This window comes from Heterodontus francisci, chromosome 8, assembly GCF_036365525.1.
Source record: "Heterodontus francisci isolate sHetFra1 chromosome 8, sHetFra1.hap1, whole genome shotgun sequence".
NCBI classification, from domain to species: domain Eukaryota; kingdom Metazoa; phylum Chordata; class Chondrichthyes; order Heterodontiformes; family Heterodontidae; genus Heterodontus; species Heterodontus francisci.
The window spans coordinates 42,113,468-42,133,123 of NC_090378.1; the positions used below are offsets into that span (position 1 = coordinate 42,113,468).

General features: G+C 39.9%; 1 protein-coding gene across 5 annotated transcripts in view; it reads right to left on the reverse strand.

Moving 5' to 3' along the window:
• Positions 1-273: 273 nt before the first annotated feature.
• The window catches only part of rnf220a (ring finger protein 220a), a 546,071-nt gene continuing 526,688 nt past the window's right edge, over positions 274-19,656 (reverse strand). For 2 of the 5 annotated variants that reach the window (XM_068037013.1, XM_068037012.1), the window contains exons 14-16: positions 15,502-15,576; positions 14,212-14,319; positions 274-2,008 (exon numbers count right to left, since the gene is read on the reverse strand). In XM_068037013.1, the coding sequence (XP_067893114.1) occupies positions 1,937-2,008; positions 14,212-14,319; positions 15,502-15,576 (255 nt within the window). In that variant the 3' untranslated portion in view covers positions 274-1,936. Of the gene's footprint in view, positions 2,009-14,211; positions 14,320-15,500; positions 15,577-19,656 lie in introns of those variants that run through there. The other 3 variants (XM_068037017.1, XM_068037014.1, XM_068037016.1) reach the window with 2 other exon arrangements.

The window sequence follows — 19,656 nt, forward strand, 5'->3', positions numbered from 1 at the left end:
CGTCCAGATCAACAAGGAGGAAATATATTAATTTTTTTTGCCTTTTCCTTCTGGCCTGCTTTGGTATCCAAGTAGACTGACACTACTGTTTGTACTTCTATCTGAATAATAGCCCAGAATCCATTTGCACTGCTGTAATTATGCAAGAGAATAAGCCACAAGAATCTATTTCCAAAACCAATACGTTAGAATAATAAGCAACATACAAAGAGCAAACTGAAAGATGCCTCACAATGAAATTATTTGGTTCTGTACTACCACAGGCAACCACAGTTTATTCTGCAAGGACTTTGAACTTTTTATTAGCAAATGCCAGTGTGTTAATGGATATTTCAAGCTTTGTCCATTAAAGCCATATTACATGAACTGTGGCAACATTTGTTTTTAAAAATACAGTGCTAAAGGGATGATCGGAAACATCAAAACAGCAACTGGCCATTAAACAGGGGAAAAAAGGAAATAAAAGTGTAAGGAATTGCAACTATGTCCAACCAACATCAAAGGGCTGTTATGTTTAAAGGTCACCATACAGTCTGCTTTGGCCAGGAGATTCTTTTTACATCAATGGTCAATTACTACAATAAATTCATATCATTCTTGTTTCTTTTTAGACCTGTGTATGTGTCATGGCCCACAAGTGTTTTGTAAAGAACAAAGTGGAATTTCAATTGTTCTACTCCCTTTATAATCCGTTCCTTGGGAGCCAAGCATTTTACATGCGATAGTGGGCTGCACGCTTTAGTGACTGTCCCAGAATGTAGCATAAATGTAATATGAAAGAGAACCAGGAACCAAGGTCCAACCACCTAATTAACAAGACAACACTAAAAATGTGAGACTTATAATGATGGGCTATACAAACTTTTAACAATTGGCAACATTAGAAAGATTTTCAGGAACAGTGGATGAAGCCAATTTAGTTATTGTTTTTGTGAGGGGGCAGGGTTAATCACAGAATATCTGCATTCCTTTCAAAATCTACCTTCAAATTCTTCAGTATATTCCAGGACTTTTCACATGAATAACAAACATTATAACTGGTTACATATTCTGGTACGACTGAGACACACAGCACAACGCTGGTCCACAAGAACTAACACAGCTTCCACATGAGGGAGTAGGCTGTAGCCTCTACATAGGGTTCAGCCTGGTTCTCCCTCAGGGGTCTGCTGCTGCGGCTGCCTGATATTTTAAATGGGTCAGGCTTCCAGTACAAGTAGCCCATTTGTTACAACTAAGACAAGCCAACTTGTCTACATCCTTTAGTATTTAAGTTATGGGTATTATTACAGCCATTACTGAAGCTGTTCCTTTAATCTGAATGAGAAATATACACCACAAATTATTCATTAAACCAGATTTTTTTAACCAACAGCTCAAGACATTTAAATCTTAGGCAGCCTGGGTAAAAAAATACTGTAGATTTAATGCTTTTTTTTCTCTCAAAATGATTAAGGACTTTTTAGTATGCACTGTTCATAAGTCTATTCAATTTATACACGATCAATGGTGTAAACATACATAATTTATATTACATGTGCTTCATCTTTTGTTTTTTTGTCACTATAACACCACAATAGAACACAGTACAGGTCCATTCACAATGCACTGCCCAGAATGTCTTCTGGTAAATGTAGCTCCAGTCAACAGGTTTATGGAGAAGTTTGTGTATATTTTCTGGGCATCAATCATCTGATAAAACTCGGATGGGGGATAGGGGCTCCTTTTTTTTAATATAACAAACAGCATTATCATGTTCTCCTCCCGGATGGGCTGATTCTTTCCTTCCACACACTTGAGAAAAACAAAAATGGAATATTTGTACATTTTTTTGGTGCCACCCCACAATTGTTCATGGTCCTCTTCCTGTTGTGAGGCATTGTAATTAACTTGGCCTCAGGCTAACTGTGGCCTTTTCTTTCCACATCCCACTCCTTCACAAATACACACGTCTGAGATCTCCAGGGGATGTGATGGTGTTGCACTGTGGACAAAGCTTTTTGGCCCCCTGAAAAAGAATTACACAATTAAACACTAGAAAAGGTCAACTATTACCAATAACATATTCTCCTTCTTTCATGCAGTCATTGGAAAAGGTTAATTATTATTGCCCAATTAACCCTTCACAGTCACAGTAGAATTTTTATAGCACCATTTTACATTTTTATATATTTTTCCCAGAATAGTGAAAAGGGCTATGATTTCAAACATTTCTTTCTAACACTACAGTTACTAGAAATTTACAAAAATAGCCTCTGAACTTATATTTGCTAAGGCAGATGCTTTAACTTGCATATTTTCATATCTCTCCATACTCCATTGAAAAGAATCTCTCCTTGAGGTCATTCTGCACCATATACCATTCCCTCAACTAAGATGCAGGTCTTTTGTAATACTTTTCTCTATCCAACTATTAGGTGTACCTCGACAATTCAAGGTGACTGACCTTTAGATTTTCTGTGTGTGTGAAAACCTGGCCTCTGCTTAGCAAATTCTTTTCATGCATCAGGTTATCCCAGGATCAGGTGGCTTCAATGCCAATCTAAAATCACAGCCTAAGTTGCTATCCTCATTGCTATCAGTGGAACTACTCCAGAATGCCATAGCTGTCTCCCTAGTCAGTGGCATCACTTTTGTTACCTGGAGAATAGGATCACTATCAAAGCAGGTCTCTGTTGAGGATAAAAATTACCTTACAAGATACATTACTCATTTTAAATACACACTCCAGAGAGAGGTGGTGCTATTTTGAACAAATATTATTTCCTTCCCCTTTAAGTACAATGTTCTATTAAAGTTAAGTAAGACAAAGCTGTATGGTTTGTATATTTTATGAGATGTAGCCTAGAGTTGTTACTATTAATCTGAATGTACTTTTACTGACCGCAATAATATTCGATTTGAGTGTTATTTTCAATGGATATTCCCCCTATTCACACTTTTTGTAACTACAGTCAAAATATATGTTTTCAGTCCATTCTCGCTCCTGCAGATGCTAATCAGTTAATACTTCTTTCCTGTTCTGGAGCTTAATTGGACACATTGTCTAATCTAAATTATCAGTAAAGCAACCTTTTTTTTGTTCCATGATGAAATGCATTTAATATAAAGCTCCAAGTATAAAAATGCTGAAACCATTTTACACTTATGTTGAATAGGCTACAATGGCTATATTTAATTATTTTTAGTGTTTATTCCAATAAAGCCAAAAACAGATCAACCAAAACTGGTTAGTACCATTTTAAAAATGGAATCTATAAATCTGACCAGCAGCTCATTAGTACAAAAGCCCACGGTAGTCATCTCAACCATTTCGACAATTTAAAAAGGATCTGAAATAGGCATTAATGCTAATAAAGGAGTTGTCTTAAAAAAACACTTTAGAATGAAAGAACATAATAAGATAAAATGAAAAGTACAAGTCTCTCATAAACGAAACAACTAAACCAGATAAAATGTATTTTTACTCTAATTTACACTAATCTAAAGTGATATGGCTAATGACTATGTATGCAACATGGCACTGGAATGATCAGAGCCGATACATTATAACAGCAGACAAAATGTGGTAAACTCATTATATGGAGATTGCAATAACAATTTGTGTCTGAGCATAGTAAATATTAGGACTGCCTAAAACTGAATTTTATCAGTTTTTAAAAGCTGATAAATCCATTCAGTTAGCCACTGATCAATTTTTAATTAAGCAAATTCTACACTGTTAGATACATTTATCTGATCAAAACTGCTGTTTATAGACACCAGAAAATGTGAAAGTTTCCTGCTATCTTCACCCTGTATGCAGGTTCAAAGTAGACACCAATGAAATATTTTTACGTTAATAATCTAAGAAGCCAAATGAAAATTTTGCAAATTGTTAATAACAAAAACTCCCACGGCTTTGCTTGAAATTTAGGGTCAACTAAAGAGTGCCCTTGCAAAATTGTATTCCTAACCCAAAACCCCATACAATTGTCCAAAACTGCAATCAATATTTCAACTGTAGCCTCGTCTTTGCACAAATTCAATATCACCTTGCTGTTTTGTATTTATGTTTCTAGATGCAAGATCAAGGGTTCTGTTTGACTATTTTGTGGTCTTATCTACTTTCGTAGCCACCTTTAATGACCTGTGTATTTGCACACAAAACTCTGCTCCATTTAAAATCTTAACATTTCTTTTTCAATGTATTTTTTCATTTGACACTATTTTCCCCTCTTAAAACCATTTCTATTTCATCCTAAAGCATGTTTTTGCAATCTACAATATGTTATAAACCCAATTTAATGTCATCAAAATGTGGATATTCTTCCCATAATTCTGGATCAGTTATGAATATAAGTGAAAGTAGCCCCAGCATGGATTCCTGTGGGAACACCACCTATCACATCATTCCATTCTGAGAAACCTTTTATCCTTTTGGTATCTATCCACCAGCCATCTGACTGCCTATTTGGCCACATTCCCCAGAATACACTGCTAAATTAAGCTCCCCTTTCTCAGCACAAGTATTTTCCTTAATCCGGCCACCAGTCAACAATTAAAACCTCCAAAAATTATAACTTGATTGTTAGTATGCATCTCTTTAATTTGTCTACAAGGTTCATCCTCAAATTTCTTTCCACTGTTTTGGCTGTCTATAATATAATCCTGGTCACGTGACCCAACACTTGCTAGTCTTAAACTCAATTGACTCTGTTTGAGTCACTTCGCCACTTAAATTCTTACACTTAAATATTATACCGTTATCACTCCTCCCCTTCCTTGTATCCCTATCCTCCCAAAAGTAGTATATCCAGTTTTTCTAATCGTTAATCTTGACCCAGTTGTTGCTTTGCTTTAGTATTGCTGCATTATCATGATTTTCTATTTGAATCAATAACTCTAGTTCTCCAATTTTATTTCTGTGCTCATATATATCCGAGTTTAGATTCCTTTAGTTTTTACAACTTTTGCCTTTTGACAACTTGATTTCTTTTTTACCATCTTGTCCTGTGTTTAACCTTGCTACCTCGAATTTAACTACACACCTAAAGGTTACTTTCTCTTCTAAGCCACCAACTTTACCTTTTAGCTTTAGCCTCCCCTCACCCTTCCCCACAGCTCCAGTTAAGCTTCCGACAAGGATACAGTTCCTGCCCTAGAACTGATCCCAATATCTCTGGAATGTGAACCCTTCCCTTCTGCACCATTTATCAAGTAAAACTACCTTCAGTTCAGCTTATTTGTAGTGGAGCCTACCCCTGCACTTTGAAGTTATGCAAGGCTGATTTATATGACAAATTTACCCGATTGCAGGGGTTCTGATGAAAGGTCACAGACCTAAAACGCTAACTCTGTTTCTCTCTCCACAGATGCTGCCAGGCCTGCTGAGTATTTCCAGTACTTTTTGTTTTTAATACCCGATTGCTGTGTGTTTTTTTAAATGAAAGTAGTTGTCAATTGAGACGAAAGTCCAATTTTCAGCTATTGGGCCCAACTTGTTGCAAAGCCATGCATTTATGTTAACAGCTAACATAGACCACCAAACATTAATCTCCAAGTAGGTATTAGCAGTCAAGATACCCAAAGTTGTGAATGACCCACTCAGGTCTTGCTTCTTCTCATAATGATAAGTTACAAGTGTCTGCAAAAACAGGTAAATGATCAACCACCATTATCTCATCTGTCAAAGAAAGTGACAGCCAAAAAGGTGTGAACAGTCATCAGAATGAGTGAATAACAACTATCAGAAGCTGGAGTGGTAAAGGGTGATAACAGAAGAACGATAACCACTAACTGGAATGCCAAAGCTCAATATTAACAGAATAATCAATAAAATAACTGAGGTGGTTTGAGTTCACCTGCCAACCAAGCTTTTTAATCTTGTGTGTTCTCATACTGCTAGCTCTCTTAGTTATGCTATTCTGAGAGAAAATGGGCAAATTTAAGAACTTTCTTTGTATTGAAACATGTATTTGCATGAATTAAAGCAAACATATCCCAAGGGTTGTTTGATACTAAAATGTCTCAAGATCATTGCAGGATACAATAAAAGTGCAGAATCAGAGCATCCGTAGTGGTTTTATTCCCCATTTTCTGCTCAGCTTTCCCAAAAAATGCTTATCAGTTTAAAGTCTGAGCAAAAATATACCTCCATGCACTAAGTTACTGCTACCTTTGGTCAATTATCACCTGCACTTTAGCACCGTGGAAAGAGCCACAAATTGGTTAAGAGGTAAATAGGTTTGCATCCTCAATTCCCAGTACAGTGAGTTAAGCCACCTCCCCAGAAATAAAACTGGGTCTTTGTTGTATATCTCATAACAATAAGATTAAAATTTGTATTGGTAAGAGCTCATGAAAAGATTGCTAGTACTCTCGGCAGTATGGGGTGGCAAAATAAATCAAGAGAAAAATACTTCGATGTTTAAAACATGCAACCTGACAAAAATGAGTTCAGCTTCAAAAGTACTAATATATTTTATATTATACTGTACTGTAGGTGTCTGTAACTGAAAAAAGAGAAAAGGTAAACAACTGGAAGACCACAGCTTCAAGCAGTGTGCCTTCACTTTTTCTACCTTTAATCTAAACTATTATAGTCTTGCAGCACAGCAAGATTAAATAAATTGCTGCAGGGGAGCAGATTAGCCACTCACTGGACTTCCTATAACCAACACAGAACAGTTCATTGGGAAAACCTGGCTGTTCATTTCCTAATAAATCACAAGTTTACAAAATACGACTTCCCCTGCAAAGCAAACGTGCTTTCCTTTTGGACACTCTTTTCACAAGTGAAGAATCAAGTTTTACTAACCGTCCAGATGGATTTATGGTCTTTGGATTTATTTAGTCATGAGGATTTTATCAAAAGGTCAGTAATAGGATATATGTAAAAGCTGACTGGGCTCCTTTAGCATTTTGTACTATAACAAGGAATGCCACTTAGTGAATCACAGCAGACAAGCTGAATAATGCACTGTTTTCTGATACAGAAATCCAACACTGGCATCCATTCCTAGTCCAACTGAGGGAGACTGTCTTGCTCACTGTAAACTGCAAATTCCTGACGAGCTGGCAACCCCTATATACAGAAGAGTAATGCTTTAGCGCTGTTTGATTTCAAACTTTGGAGCAAATAGTTTTTAAAAAAATTATGTGCGTATGAAAACTCAAAGGGATACTTGGTAAGACTGCAGAAAGTGAGCATGCAAAAATAAAAAATGAAAAATAAAACAGAACAGCAATAAATGACAAACTACTAATGTAAACTCCAGTTAAATGAGCTCAGAGCTCTTTCATTCTACTTTATTATTACAAGAGCTGCTGTAAAAGGAACTACCAGTACAAGAAAAAAATCAAATTTACCACTTAACTCCCTGAATATGACTATGTGCTTGAAGCTCACATAATATATGGAGGGTTAGCATCATACCGATTGGACAGAAATCTATTTTCTTAACATAGAGCATTGAATTAAAGCATGTATGGAAGCATTTCAAACTAAGAACCAACCAGCAAGATACCATTCCTGACAAATCATTAATACAAGAACAAAAGAACACCAGAAATAGGAGCAGGATTAGACCATATGGCCCCTTGAGCCTGCTCTGCCATTCAACGTGATCATGGCTGATCTTTAGGCTTCAACACGACTTTCCCACCCACTCCTCATATCCGCTGATTCCCTGAGAGACCAAAAATCTATCCCAGCCTTAAAAAAATTCAACAATGAGGCATCCACAACTGTCCGGGGTAGAGAATCCAAAGATTCACAACCCTATGAGTGAAGAAATTTCTCCTCATCCTCAGTCCTAAATGATTGGTCCCAAGGATGAGAGGGACCAATCTAGTGAACCTTCACAGTACTGCCTCCAATGCAAGTATATCTATCCTTAAATATGGAGACTAAAACCAACACAGTATTCCAGATGTGGTCTCACCAAAGCCTTGTACAATTGTGGCAAGACTTCTTTATTCCTGCATTCCAATCTCCAATCAATAAAGGCCAACATGCCATTTGTCTTCCTAATTGCGTGCTGTACCTGCATGCTAACTTTTTGCATTCCTTGCACGAGCACACCCAAGTCCCTCTGAACATCAACATTTAAAAGTTTCACACCTTACAAACATATTCTGCTTCTCTATTCTTACGAACAAAGTGAACAACTTCACACTTCCCTACATTATACTCCATCTGCCATTTTGTTGCCCAATCACTTAACCCGTCTATATCTCTTTGCAGCCTCTGTGTCCTCTTCAGAGTTTGCATTTCCACCTAGTTCTGCATCGTCAGCAAACTTAGATACATTACTCTCTGTGTCATCATCTAAGTCATTAATACAAATTGCAAATAGCCGAGGCCCCAGCACTGATCCTTGCGGCACTCCACTATTCACGTCCTGCCAACTTGAAAATGCCCTGTGTATTCCCACTCTTTGCTTCCTGTCTATTAACCAATCCTCTATCCATGCTGATACATCATCCCCAATTTTAATGGCCCTTATCTTGCCTATTAACCTTTTGCATGGCAAAAGGGGAGACGGTGTCATAGTGGTAATGTCACTAGACTAGTAATCCAGAGGTCCAGGCTAATGTCCTGGGGAGATGGGTTCAAATCCCACCATGGCAGCTGGTGGAATTTAAATTCAGTTAATTAACAAAAATCTGGAATTGAAAGCTAGTCTCAGCAATGGTGCCATGAAGCTATCATCGATTGTCATAAAAACCCATCTGGTATGGCCTACATGTGACTTCAGAACTGCCCTTTGAAATGGCCTAGGAAGCGACTCAGTTCAAGGGTAATTAGGGATGGGCAACAAACGCTGGCCTGCCAGTGACGCCCACATCCCATGAAAGAATAAAAAAAACTTATAAATGCCTTTGGGAAATCCAGGTATACTACATCTACTGGTACCCCTTTATCTACCCAACTACTTACATCCTCAAAAAACTCCAATAAATTTGTCAAACAGGATTGCCCTTTCAGAAAACCAAGTTGACTTGTTCTAATCATACTATGCTTTTCTAAGTGCATTGATAAGAATTCCTTACTAATAGATTCCAGCATTTTCCCAACGACTGATGTCAGGCTAACTGGCCTGTAGTTCCCCGTTTTCTCCCTCCCTCCATTCTTGAAAAGTGATGTTACATTTGCCAATTTCCAATCTGATGGGACCGTTCCGAATCTAAGGAATTTTGGAAAATCATAGCTAACGTGTCCACTATCTCTGCAGCTATCTCTTTTAGCACCCTAGGATGCATGGATTAGTGTGGCTACCACTGCTTTGACTGTCTAGGGGTCCTAATGCTGCCAGCTTCAGCCTGGACACAGTCTTCTGGTATCAGGCTGCAAAGGGGCAAAGGACACCTTTGTCATCTTTCTTAAGTAACAGCAAAGCCCCAATGCAGATTCAGCTCGTGGCATACAAAGCAAAAGTGCAAATAGTTCTAGTTCATGGTTCAGAACAGAACAGTTTCCTCTGAACATGGAAACATAGAAAATAGGAACAGGAGTAGGCCATTCGAACCCTTCGGGCCTGCTCTGCCATTCAAAAAAGATCATTGCTGATCGTCTAATTCAGTACCCTGTTCCCACTTTCGCCTCATATCTCTTGATTCCCTTTGGCATCTTGGATATATTTAATGACTTGGCCTCCACTGCCTTCTGCGGTAGAGAATTCCATAGGTTCACCACCCTCTGAGTGAAGACATTTCTCCTCATCTCGGTTCTAAATGGCATACCCCGTATCCTGAAACTGTGACCGCTGTTTCTGGACTCCCCAGCCATCGGGAACATCCTCCCTACATCTAGCCTGTTTAGTCCTGTTATAATTTTATAGGTGTCTATGAGATCCCCTCTCATTCTTCGAAACTCTAGAGAATATAGAGAGACCCAATCTCTCCTCATACGTCGATCCTGCCATCCCAGGAATCAGCCTAGTAAATCTTCTTTGCACTCTCTCCATGGCAAGAACATCCTTCCTCAGATAAGGAGACCATAACTGCATACAATACTCCATATGTGGTCTCACCAAGGCCCTGTATAACTGCAGTAAGACATCCTTGCTCCTGTACTCAAAGCATCTTGCAATGAAGGCCAACATACCATTTGCCTTCCTAACTGCTTGCTGCACCTGAATGCTTGCTTTCAGCAACTGGTGTACAAGGACACCCAGGTCTCGTTGCACCTCCCCGTTTACCAATCTAACAGCATTCAGATAATAATCTGCCTTTCTGTTTTTACAACCAAATTGGATAACCTCACATTTATCCATGTTATACTGCATCGGCCATGCATTTGCCCACTCATCCAACTTGTCCAAATCACATTGGAGCCTCTTTAGTTTAGTTTAGTTATACAGCACTGAAACAGGCCCTTCGGCCCACCGAGTCTGTGCCGACCATCAACCACCCATTTATACTAATCCTACACTAATTCCATATTCCTACCACATCCCCACCTGTCCCTATATTTCCCTATCACCTACCTATACTAGGGGCAATTTATAATGGCCAATTAACCTATCAACCTGCAAGTCTTTGGCATGTGGGAGGAAACCGGAGCACCCGGAGGAAACCCACACAGACACAGGGAGAACTTGCAAACTCCACACAGGCAGTACCCAGATTTGAACCAGGGTCGCTGGAGCTGTGAGGCTGCGGTGCTAACCACTGCGCCGCCCACAGCATCCTCTTCACAGCTCACGTTCCCCCCCCCCAGCTTTGTGTCGCCTGCAAACTTGAAAATGTTACATTTAGTTCTCTTACCCAAGTCATTAATATATATTGTGAATGGCTGGGGCCCAAGCACTGATCCCTGTGGTACCCCACTACTTGCTGCCAGTCCCCGGAAAATGACGCTATGAGCAAAATCTAGGATCAAGCTGAAAAGTAATTGTGTAAAAGAGGCAAAGGGGCTGCAGGGCAGGAAGGTAAGCTGCAGAGTGTTAGTTGGTTAAAATATGGTAGTAGCTCTTTGCACCCTTGGAGATCCGACACTGTACGTGTATGAAGGCACTCAGAGGTGCAGATACTGAACTTTGCAAGTAAAACAGTGGAAGGCAAAAAGGCATTTAAAGGCTGCTAGTTTAATTACTTGCCCCCGTGGTATTAACTTCATATGCCACAAGCACATGCCTCAACAGGTCTTTCACTACAATGAAAACAAATGTCCATTGGATACCTGAGTCTTGAGATGACTTCTGCTTGAAGGACTTACTTGCAGGCTATGTATGAAAAACCCACTCACATATCTAGAGCTTTGTACCCATCATAACAGATGGATTACAGAAAGACAAGCAGCTTTTACTGAAATTGCATACTGGTGGAATCATTCAATAAAGTGCACACTTTTCATGGTCAGTTGTGCTGCTTGTGAGAGGTTCCTGGTACCTGCCCATCCACCAAGCAAGACTCAAACCTCCACTTGTAAGATGTCCAATGACCAGCTAGTGAGTATTCCCTTTGGGCAGGGGTGGGAGAAAGGCAAGCAGGTCAAAGTACCTCTAAGGTGACATGTCTCATTTTTTAAAATATTCGTTCGTGGGATGTGGGCATCATTGGCAAGGCCTGCATTTATTGTCCATCCCTAATTACCCTCGATAAGGTGGTGGTGAGCCACCTTCTTGAACCATTGGTGCTGCTAGGTGAAGTTCCAGAATTTTGATCCAGCAGCGAAAAAGGAACTGCAATACATTTCCAAGACAGGTTGGTGAGAAAAAAACGCAATTAAGTGGAAACTCCAGGTCCTGGAATTTTCTTTCTGGGGGAGGGGAATAAAGAAATGCTAGTCCTCAATTCAAAAGGCTGACTGAATAGTCACTTTGATCAACTCAAAATCTGTGATGTTATGACAATGTAGCTGTGAAATCAATGATTCTCCACACCTCAGTATTATCGCATTATACCCAAGTGTGAAGTTTTAGTAGCAGTGGGTCAATTCTTAGGAACAGTGAAAGGACTGCAATTAAACAAATCTCCCATTCCTCACCATAAAAAGCATTAACAATATTTTTAAGGAAGACTGCATGTACAAAGTGTACAAAAGTGAGCTTATTGCTGGTATAGTTGAGCATTGTTCTGCCGTCTATGATAAAACTTAAGCTTTGGAAAGAATAAAGCAAAGACTGACTGCCTCACTTTCCCGAGACAATTCAATCCATATCACTGAAGACATTTTGGAAATATGCAGCCACAATTTGGATATATGCAGTTACACGTCTAAAAAGAAAAAAAATTGCATTTATGTAGCCCCTTACCAAACTTTCAAAAATGTCTGAAAGTGCTTCGTGTACAATGAATTAACTGGTGAATTAACTGATATATGCAAATACAGCAGGCATTTTGAACAGGGCAAGATCCAACAGGGAAGTGATATATGATTAATTAACCTGATTTTAATGGTGTTGATTGACGGAGAAATGTTGAACAGTACACTGGAGATCTGGCCTACTAGGAGTTCTCTATCTGAACCCTTGGAATGGGCAGATTGGTCCTTCAAGTAACTATCTCATCAGAAAGACAACACCTGACAACCAAAATGACTCAACAGCTGTCTAAAATCCACTAGCAGCACGTCGTACATCTTTTAGACTTATGTTTTTCTGTTTCTTGTAAGATATTCCATTTAAAGTCACCATCAGCAAACATTCCCTAAGTGGACCTCCCATGCCCTAACAGTGTGCTTTTACCTGCCCAAAATTTAAGTCAGTGATAGCGAGAGCCGGGGGTTGAGCAAAGAACTTTGATACCATAAACTGGCACACTGGCATGTTTTACATGTCACTCCATGATTCTCTTTGTCTTCGTAAGATGGATTATGAACATAGAAAAAAAGGACAGGAAAAGATTGAACTTATAGTCTGTCAGGCCAAGACTGAGGCTATAAACCTATAAAGATGCTTTATTTAACATTACAGATAAATGAATGCAGTATTCACTACAAAGAGTATATTTATCATAAGTTACAAATGTTATTACCCTCCACAATATATCAGAATAATAAAGATGGTTGCCTTGAGCTATCTCTCAACATACATTGAACCATGAAAATGTGCATTCACTACTTATGTGATGGAAGGCTGCAAGAGTCAGTTTCTCTGCTGGCTACAGAATTCTGACTTCCGAGCTAAGTTCAGCTACTGAGTTGTCATTCCAAATCCTTTGAGTGCATGCTGAAACAAAGCCCATTCACAAAAAAAACTGCATTGCCTTAAATCACACAAGAATGCTAGCTGCATTCTTTGCCAATTAAACAGCACCATCATCTTCAGCCCCTGCCACAAATTCTGTACTTTTGCCACCGATTCCACATCCCTCCCAGCCCACCGTCTCAGGCTTTTGCAAGGTGCCTGCAATCTTGGTGGCTTATTCAGTTCCGAGCTGAGCTTCTAGCCCAAGATCCTCACTGTCACAAGGACCGGCAACTTCCACCTCTGTAACACGACTCACCTCTGCCCCTCCTGCTGAAATTCCCATCCATGTCTTTGTTATTTCCAAACACAACTACTCCAATGCTCGTTGGAAGGCCCCCCAACTTCTATGCTCTGTAAGCTCCAGATCATTAAGATTCTGCTGCAATACCCCCAGAGCTCCCCATTCCTTTGACTTTGACAGCTTGCACATTCCTCCTTTCCTTTCATCCCACCACTGGCAGTCATGCCTTCAGCCATCTGTGGCCCATGCACTGGAATTCCTTAAAACCCACCTCTATGACCAAGCTTTTGGTAACTCCTAATCTTTCCTTTTTTTGGTTTGGTGTCCATATTGACTGATTACATACACCTCTGTGAAGTACTTTAGAATGATTTTCTACATTAAAGTTGCATTTTAAATTCATGTAGTTCATCATTATCCAGCATCAAAGATACTTTGCAACAGGTACAACCCAAAACATTCAATCAATATTAATGTAATAACACCACCTTTTCTTGCAACAGAAATCAGTTTCTAAAACATAAAACATTCCCCATATTGATACCCATTCCAGCAAATTGTCTGGGTTCCCATCCAACCAATCAGACCATGCAAAACAAGAATTTTTATGACTATATATGTCCCCGTTTTGCCCTGAGGTGTGAATATTAGGCTAACTGTAATGGAAATTCCCTCCAGCTTGCAGAAAACAAAAATTACTGATCTTTATCCTCTGAGAGTACTGTGGACAACAGCAGAAAAAATAATCTTAAAAGACTAAAATGTTTCATTTTTGTCATGTATACACAGTACCAAATCAATTTGTTTCCACACTGTGGCGCTGCATGGAAGAGCTCTAGTGCCACACTGCCCCTGTTTACAATTCCAGTGCCAAGTCTTGTGTCTCTGCTGCCAGGCAATCTGTAATGGGAGGCAGAACTGCTGGAATTAATGCAGGAACACCTGATACTGAACACACGTGCTACTTTAGCATGAGCTTAGTAGTCAAAGCATGGTACCCCAAATTCAAGTATTATAATGGCCCCTAAATACGATCTCTTGGCTCTTACACTAACTATCAACATCTCCCAGTGACTAGAAGATTCAAATGAGATATTACTCATTACTGTGACATTAAACCTCCAATAAAATAGTGCAAACTAAGCCTTTTAGTTTCCAAGCTACTGATGAGAAGTGGGAGCACATGATAAATCTGAAGACTGACCAACATGCATTGTAATCAAATCTAGAAAACTGCAACTGGGGCAACTTAATGTAAGAGTATTACCATAACCCCTCCCTTAGTGAGGGATATGATGAACGAAGAAACATTAAGCTATTAGAAATAATTACAAGTTAGGAAGTGTTTAATCAAAATCTAAAGGAGTACCTTAATTGTGGTAATGAACTTACCTCAACCTTGGTGTGCTAAACTCAACAATAAATGTATGCCTTTTAGTTCATTAGTGTTTTACACTTCAAACCCTCATTAGCACTGTGGCAATGTGCCATTGTAGTCAGGCTCTTTGAGAGAAGAAAACCCCCATCCCTCCAATCTTTTATAGCACTTATTGTGGTTACAGCACTGGAGACGTTTTATTTGTTATATAAGTCCTATATAGTATAACCATATGACTCCCCTCTTTATTTCCTTATTCCAAAAAATCTTTGTTTAAAAACAGCCAAGTTAATGAGAATAATGAATGAGTATTACATAGTCACATACACACACAAACGCAGTTGTTATGTACTGCCCAGTTTCATAAAAAAAGGCAGCAGTAACAAGATTACATGCATTCACTTTGATTAAAGATGCAAGGGTCTAGCATTCCAACTTTATTGCTGTCTTCAGGGTATGGTTTAATGGTAACATTAGTAACAAGCCGCCACAGCAAGCAAATTTTAAAGGACGTCGTGAAAGTGTTTATATAATAAATTGTGTATTGAAAAAGGCTGGCTGCGAAACAGATGAGCATTTTCTTATTAATTGCTTCCTTCTGTACTGCAATGTTTGAACGGATTATAACACTTTTCCCTGAAGGCACTAGGGCAGAACGACAGAAAGAAAAGAAACAACATGAAGAAATGGAAGGAGATTCTTACCAGTGTTCTGAGCCAGCATTCCTCACAATGAACGTGCCAACACTGGATTGATGTGAGGGGCATCGAGTAGGAGTCCTGCCCAAAATAAAAAAAAAACAAACTTACTAATTTTGAAGAATAGTTTTGAGAAAAACAGGAAAAGTGTTTACAGTTCAGATGTCATCTTTATTTAGCTACAAATTTTCATTCAAATGAAGTGTCTTTGTTTTTGGCCTGGGTGGGGGGGGGGGGGGGGGGAGAGGGGCTCTAAATTTTGTGTTCAACAAACAAATTCACCAAGGATTTTTTTGAAATAAATAACTGTTGCATAGAGGGATGCAAAAAGTGTGTGAAGTAGCAACAGCCACTCATACAGTGGTATAATCCGGGCAATTCAATAATACCTGCTTTCCTTTCTGCTTACCCTCCAGAATTGTAGGACCATAGAAGTTTACAATATAAGAGGCAGCCATTTGGCCCATTACGAATGGCTAGGTCTTTACGAGGGCAAACCAAAACCTGCTTTCTCTCCAGAGTCTTTATCAACAACAACTTGTATTTATATAGTGCCTTCAAATATAGTAAACTGTTCCAAGGCACTTCACAGGAGCATTATCAAACCAAATATGACACTGAGCCACATAATGAGGTATTACAGCCAATGGTCAAAGAGGTAAGTTTTAAGGAGTGTCTTATAGGAGAGAGAGGCAGAGATGTTTAGGGAGGGAATTCCAAAGTTTAGGGCCTTGACAGCTGAAGGCACAATTGTCAATTGATGCAGCAATTAAAATTGGGGATGCTCAAGAGGCCAGAATTAGAGAAGCATAGATATCTCGAAAGGTTGTACGGCTGGTAGAGATTACAGAGATTGGGAGGGGTGAGGCCATGGACGGACTTGAAATCAAGGATAAGAATTTAAAATCAAGGCGCTGCTTAACCGGGGGTCAATGAAGGTCAGCAAGTACAGTGGGAACGGAACAGGCAGCAGAGTTTTGGATAACCTCAAGCTTACAGAGGGTAGAATGTAGGAGGCTGGCCAGAAAGACATTGGAATAATCAAGACTAGAGGTAACAAAGGCGTGGATGAGAATTTCAGCAGCCTATGAGCTGAGGCACGAGCAGATTTGGGCGATGTAACGGAGATGAAAGAGGCAGTGTTAGTGATGGCATGAATATGTTGTCAAGAAAATCCCCATGCCAAATGAGAAATATTAATTTCATTGGTTGGAAACTTACATTAGATCTTTAATGGGGAAAAAATCCTACAGTCATTTTTAAAAAAACTAGCAGCCAAGATGGCCACCGCAATTTGTATCTAAAACACCTTTTCATACTCAAAAGATCCACCTGGAGCCAGAGGTTTGAGCAGCATGGACCCAGAACATTGGCTTGCTCAAAGTGATTGAATTACCTAAAATGCTTTTATTAGCAGGGCAATCAAGGCAATCCGAATATATTGCCTTTGAAAGGGCAAACCCCCTCCAAGTGTAAATTGGCATTCTGGGGCACGTGGAGTCAATTCCTAACTTGGAATTTTATTAGAAGGTTCCAGAAAACCTGAAGCAGCCATGTGACCATCTGCCCATCTCGGGGGGGGGGGGGGGGGGGAAGAAGCTGGTTTTGCTTCCTTTGGACAAGAAGACAGGCAGTAACTCAGACTGTGCAGTAGAGAAAGCTGTGGGCTTCCCTTCCTCTCTCTCTCTTTCTCCCCAGAGATAAATCAAGTTTGAAAACCATCTGCGACTGTGGATCCTCCAAGTCTACAGACTGCTGCAGCCAGAGACCAGGGGAAGAGAGCCTACTACAATTCTGCCTTCAAGAAAATCCTGAGCAAAGCAGGGCAACCACAAAGTGCACTGTGACCAGTGAGGACTTCAAGAATACAGCTTCAGCTGAGAACTACCAGATCACTCACTTCACAGACTGTGTACATACGTTCAATTTATTCTGGACTCTAATCCACCCACCAAATCAATTTTTCCTTCTGTAATGTGTGTGTGTGAGATTCTCCTGTGAATGTGTGCGTGACTGTGTAGTGTATTTTTTATTATTTTATATCGAGGTTAGACTGTTAAGAATAATAAACTTGCCTCTTTCTTGTTTAAACTCAAGAAAACCTGTCCGATTGGTTCTTTCACTATCATAGTAAAGGTGAAAGGTAAAACACTCACAGGTTTGGTAAGCACAACCACAGTTTAAAAAAGGAATAAACCCTGTTGCCGTCAAATAAGAGGAAGGACAAGAGGGGAGCCTGAGACACCCTCCTCACCTGGCCGTAACAATGTGGTCGGAAGCTCATCTCAGGATCCAATGTGACATCAAGAGAGGGTAGGGAATGGAGGTTGTGATGGGGGCCAATAACAATAATTTCGGTCTTCCCACTATTTAGTTGGAGCCAAATTCTGCTCATCATTTTCCTCTGCTTCAAATATTTATCCATTGTTCCCTTGAAAGATGATATGGTCTCTGTCCCAACAACCTCCTGCGGCAAAGCACTGCATACCTCAACAGCCCTTTGTGTAAAGAAATGATTCCTAACCTCTTTTCTCACTCTAACAATTTTAAATTGATGATCCTTTTTCAATGACTCCCCACCCAAAGGAAATAAACTTGCCTTATACACTATCAAAACCCTGCATAGTTTTTCCCCAAATTCTATTAAATTTCAGCTTAGCTTTGTCTGCTCCAGTGGAAAGACTCCCAGTACCAAAAATCTCACTTCACAACTACAGTTTCCTATTCCTGGCGCTCTATGGCTTTAATGCCCTTCCTATAATGGGGTCAGCAAAACTTGACACAGTACTCTAAATATGTCTAAGGAGGGAGGGGGCAGTCCCTCCACCGTGGGCAATCTGTGGCCCAAGGAGGAACCTGGACAGGAAACAATTCACCTCCCAGGAAACTCTCCCCTTAGACTTTACAACCAGCCCCCAGGCCAGGGTCTTCTGGCCTGGCCCTGGCGACCCTGCTTCACGTACCTGAGGTCCAGGTTTCCAGCACTGGGCCTGGGTCCAAGGCCTCTGCAGTACCGGCAGTAGCCACCACTCATAGTGGCACTGCTGATACTGCTGATCGGTTGGCCCTGAGATTGGCTGGCAGCTCTTGGAGGCAGGATCCCCGTTTTAAAGAGACGGAGATCTCGTGCCGGAAACTTCGCCTCTGGAATGACGGAGGGTCGCGCCAAAGTCAGATGGGGCTGGGAGGGGAGGTACGCGAACCCAGTCTTTTTGGCCCGGCATCAGGAGCCCTGCCTCCTCCACAAAATCCAGCCCCTTATTTTTTTCTTCCAAATGTATTACCCCACATTTATCTACATTAGATTGCATCTGCCCATTCAATTAACTTGTGTCTGTCTTGCTAAGATCTTTTAGTCCTTTGCATTGTTTACCAAACCTCTTACTTTTTTTGTCCCTCATCCATAGATTTTCCATGTAAAAATAGCTTGATATTTAATATGACATCAGCTTTTGTCATGATTTGACACTTTTCTGGATTTTATCCATGTAGGTGAAATAGAAGATCGTTAGGCTCCATTACAAGCAGGCGCGCTCATGTGAACACCATTTGCCTGTTATACACACTGACTGGTATAACATGGTAGTGTGAGTAAAATTAAAAAATAAAGCAGCAGCACCTGCAGAGATTCAAAACATATTTCATATAACACACAATGCTGGCAGCAGACTTAGCATCAGTGACCTAACCCGCGGGTTCAGGTACAAACAAGAAGCTGAAGTTTCACCACAATGGTTCATAATGTAATTTTGGATGTGGCCTTGGAATATTTTTCTGTGACACTAAATCTGCATTTTAAATTGTAGAAAAAATTGAAGCCTAAGGGAAATGAAATCTGCGAACTAGTGAGCGAACACAGCTGCTTCTTCCCGAAATAAACGTTGCACTTAACACACGGCAACTTTGAAATTTACATTAATGCAAAGGCTCACACCCGAGACATTAATCTGTTTTTTCTCTTTACAGCTGCTGACTGACCCGTTGTATATTTCTGCTTTTGTTTCAGATTTCCAGCATTTCACCTTTCTTTTTATTTTCATATTCGGACACAAATCAAATCCAATTAGATAGACTTTACAGGTCCAGGGTTGGTTGAGGATTGTTGAGGCCTCTCCAACATAGTCTTATACTCTGTTTTAGGAAAAGACTGTATTTAAACTC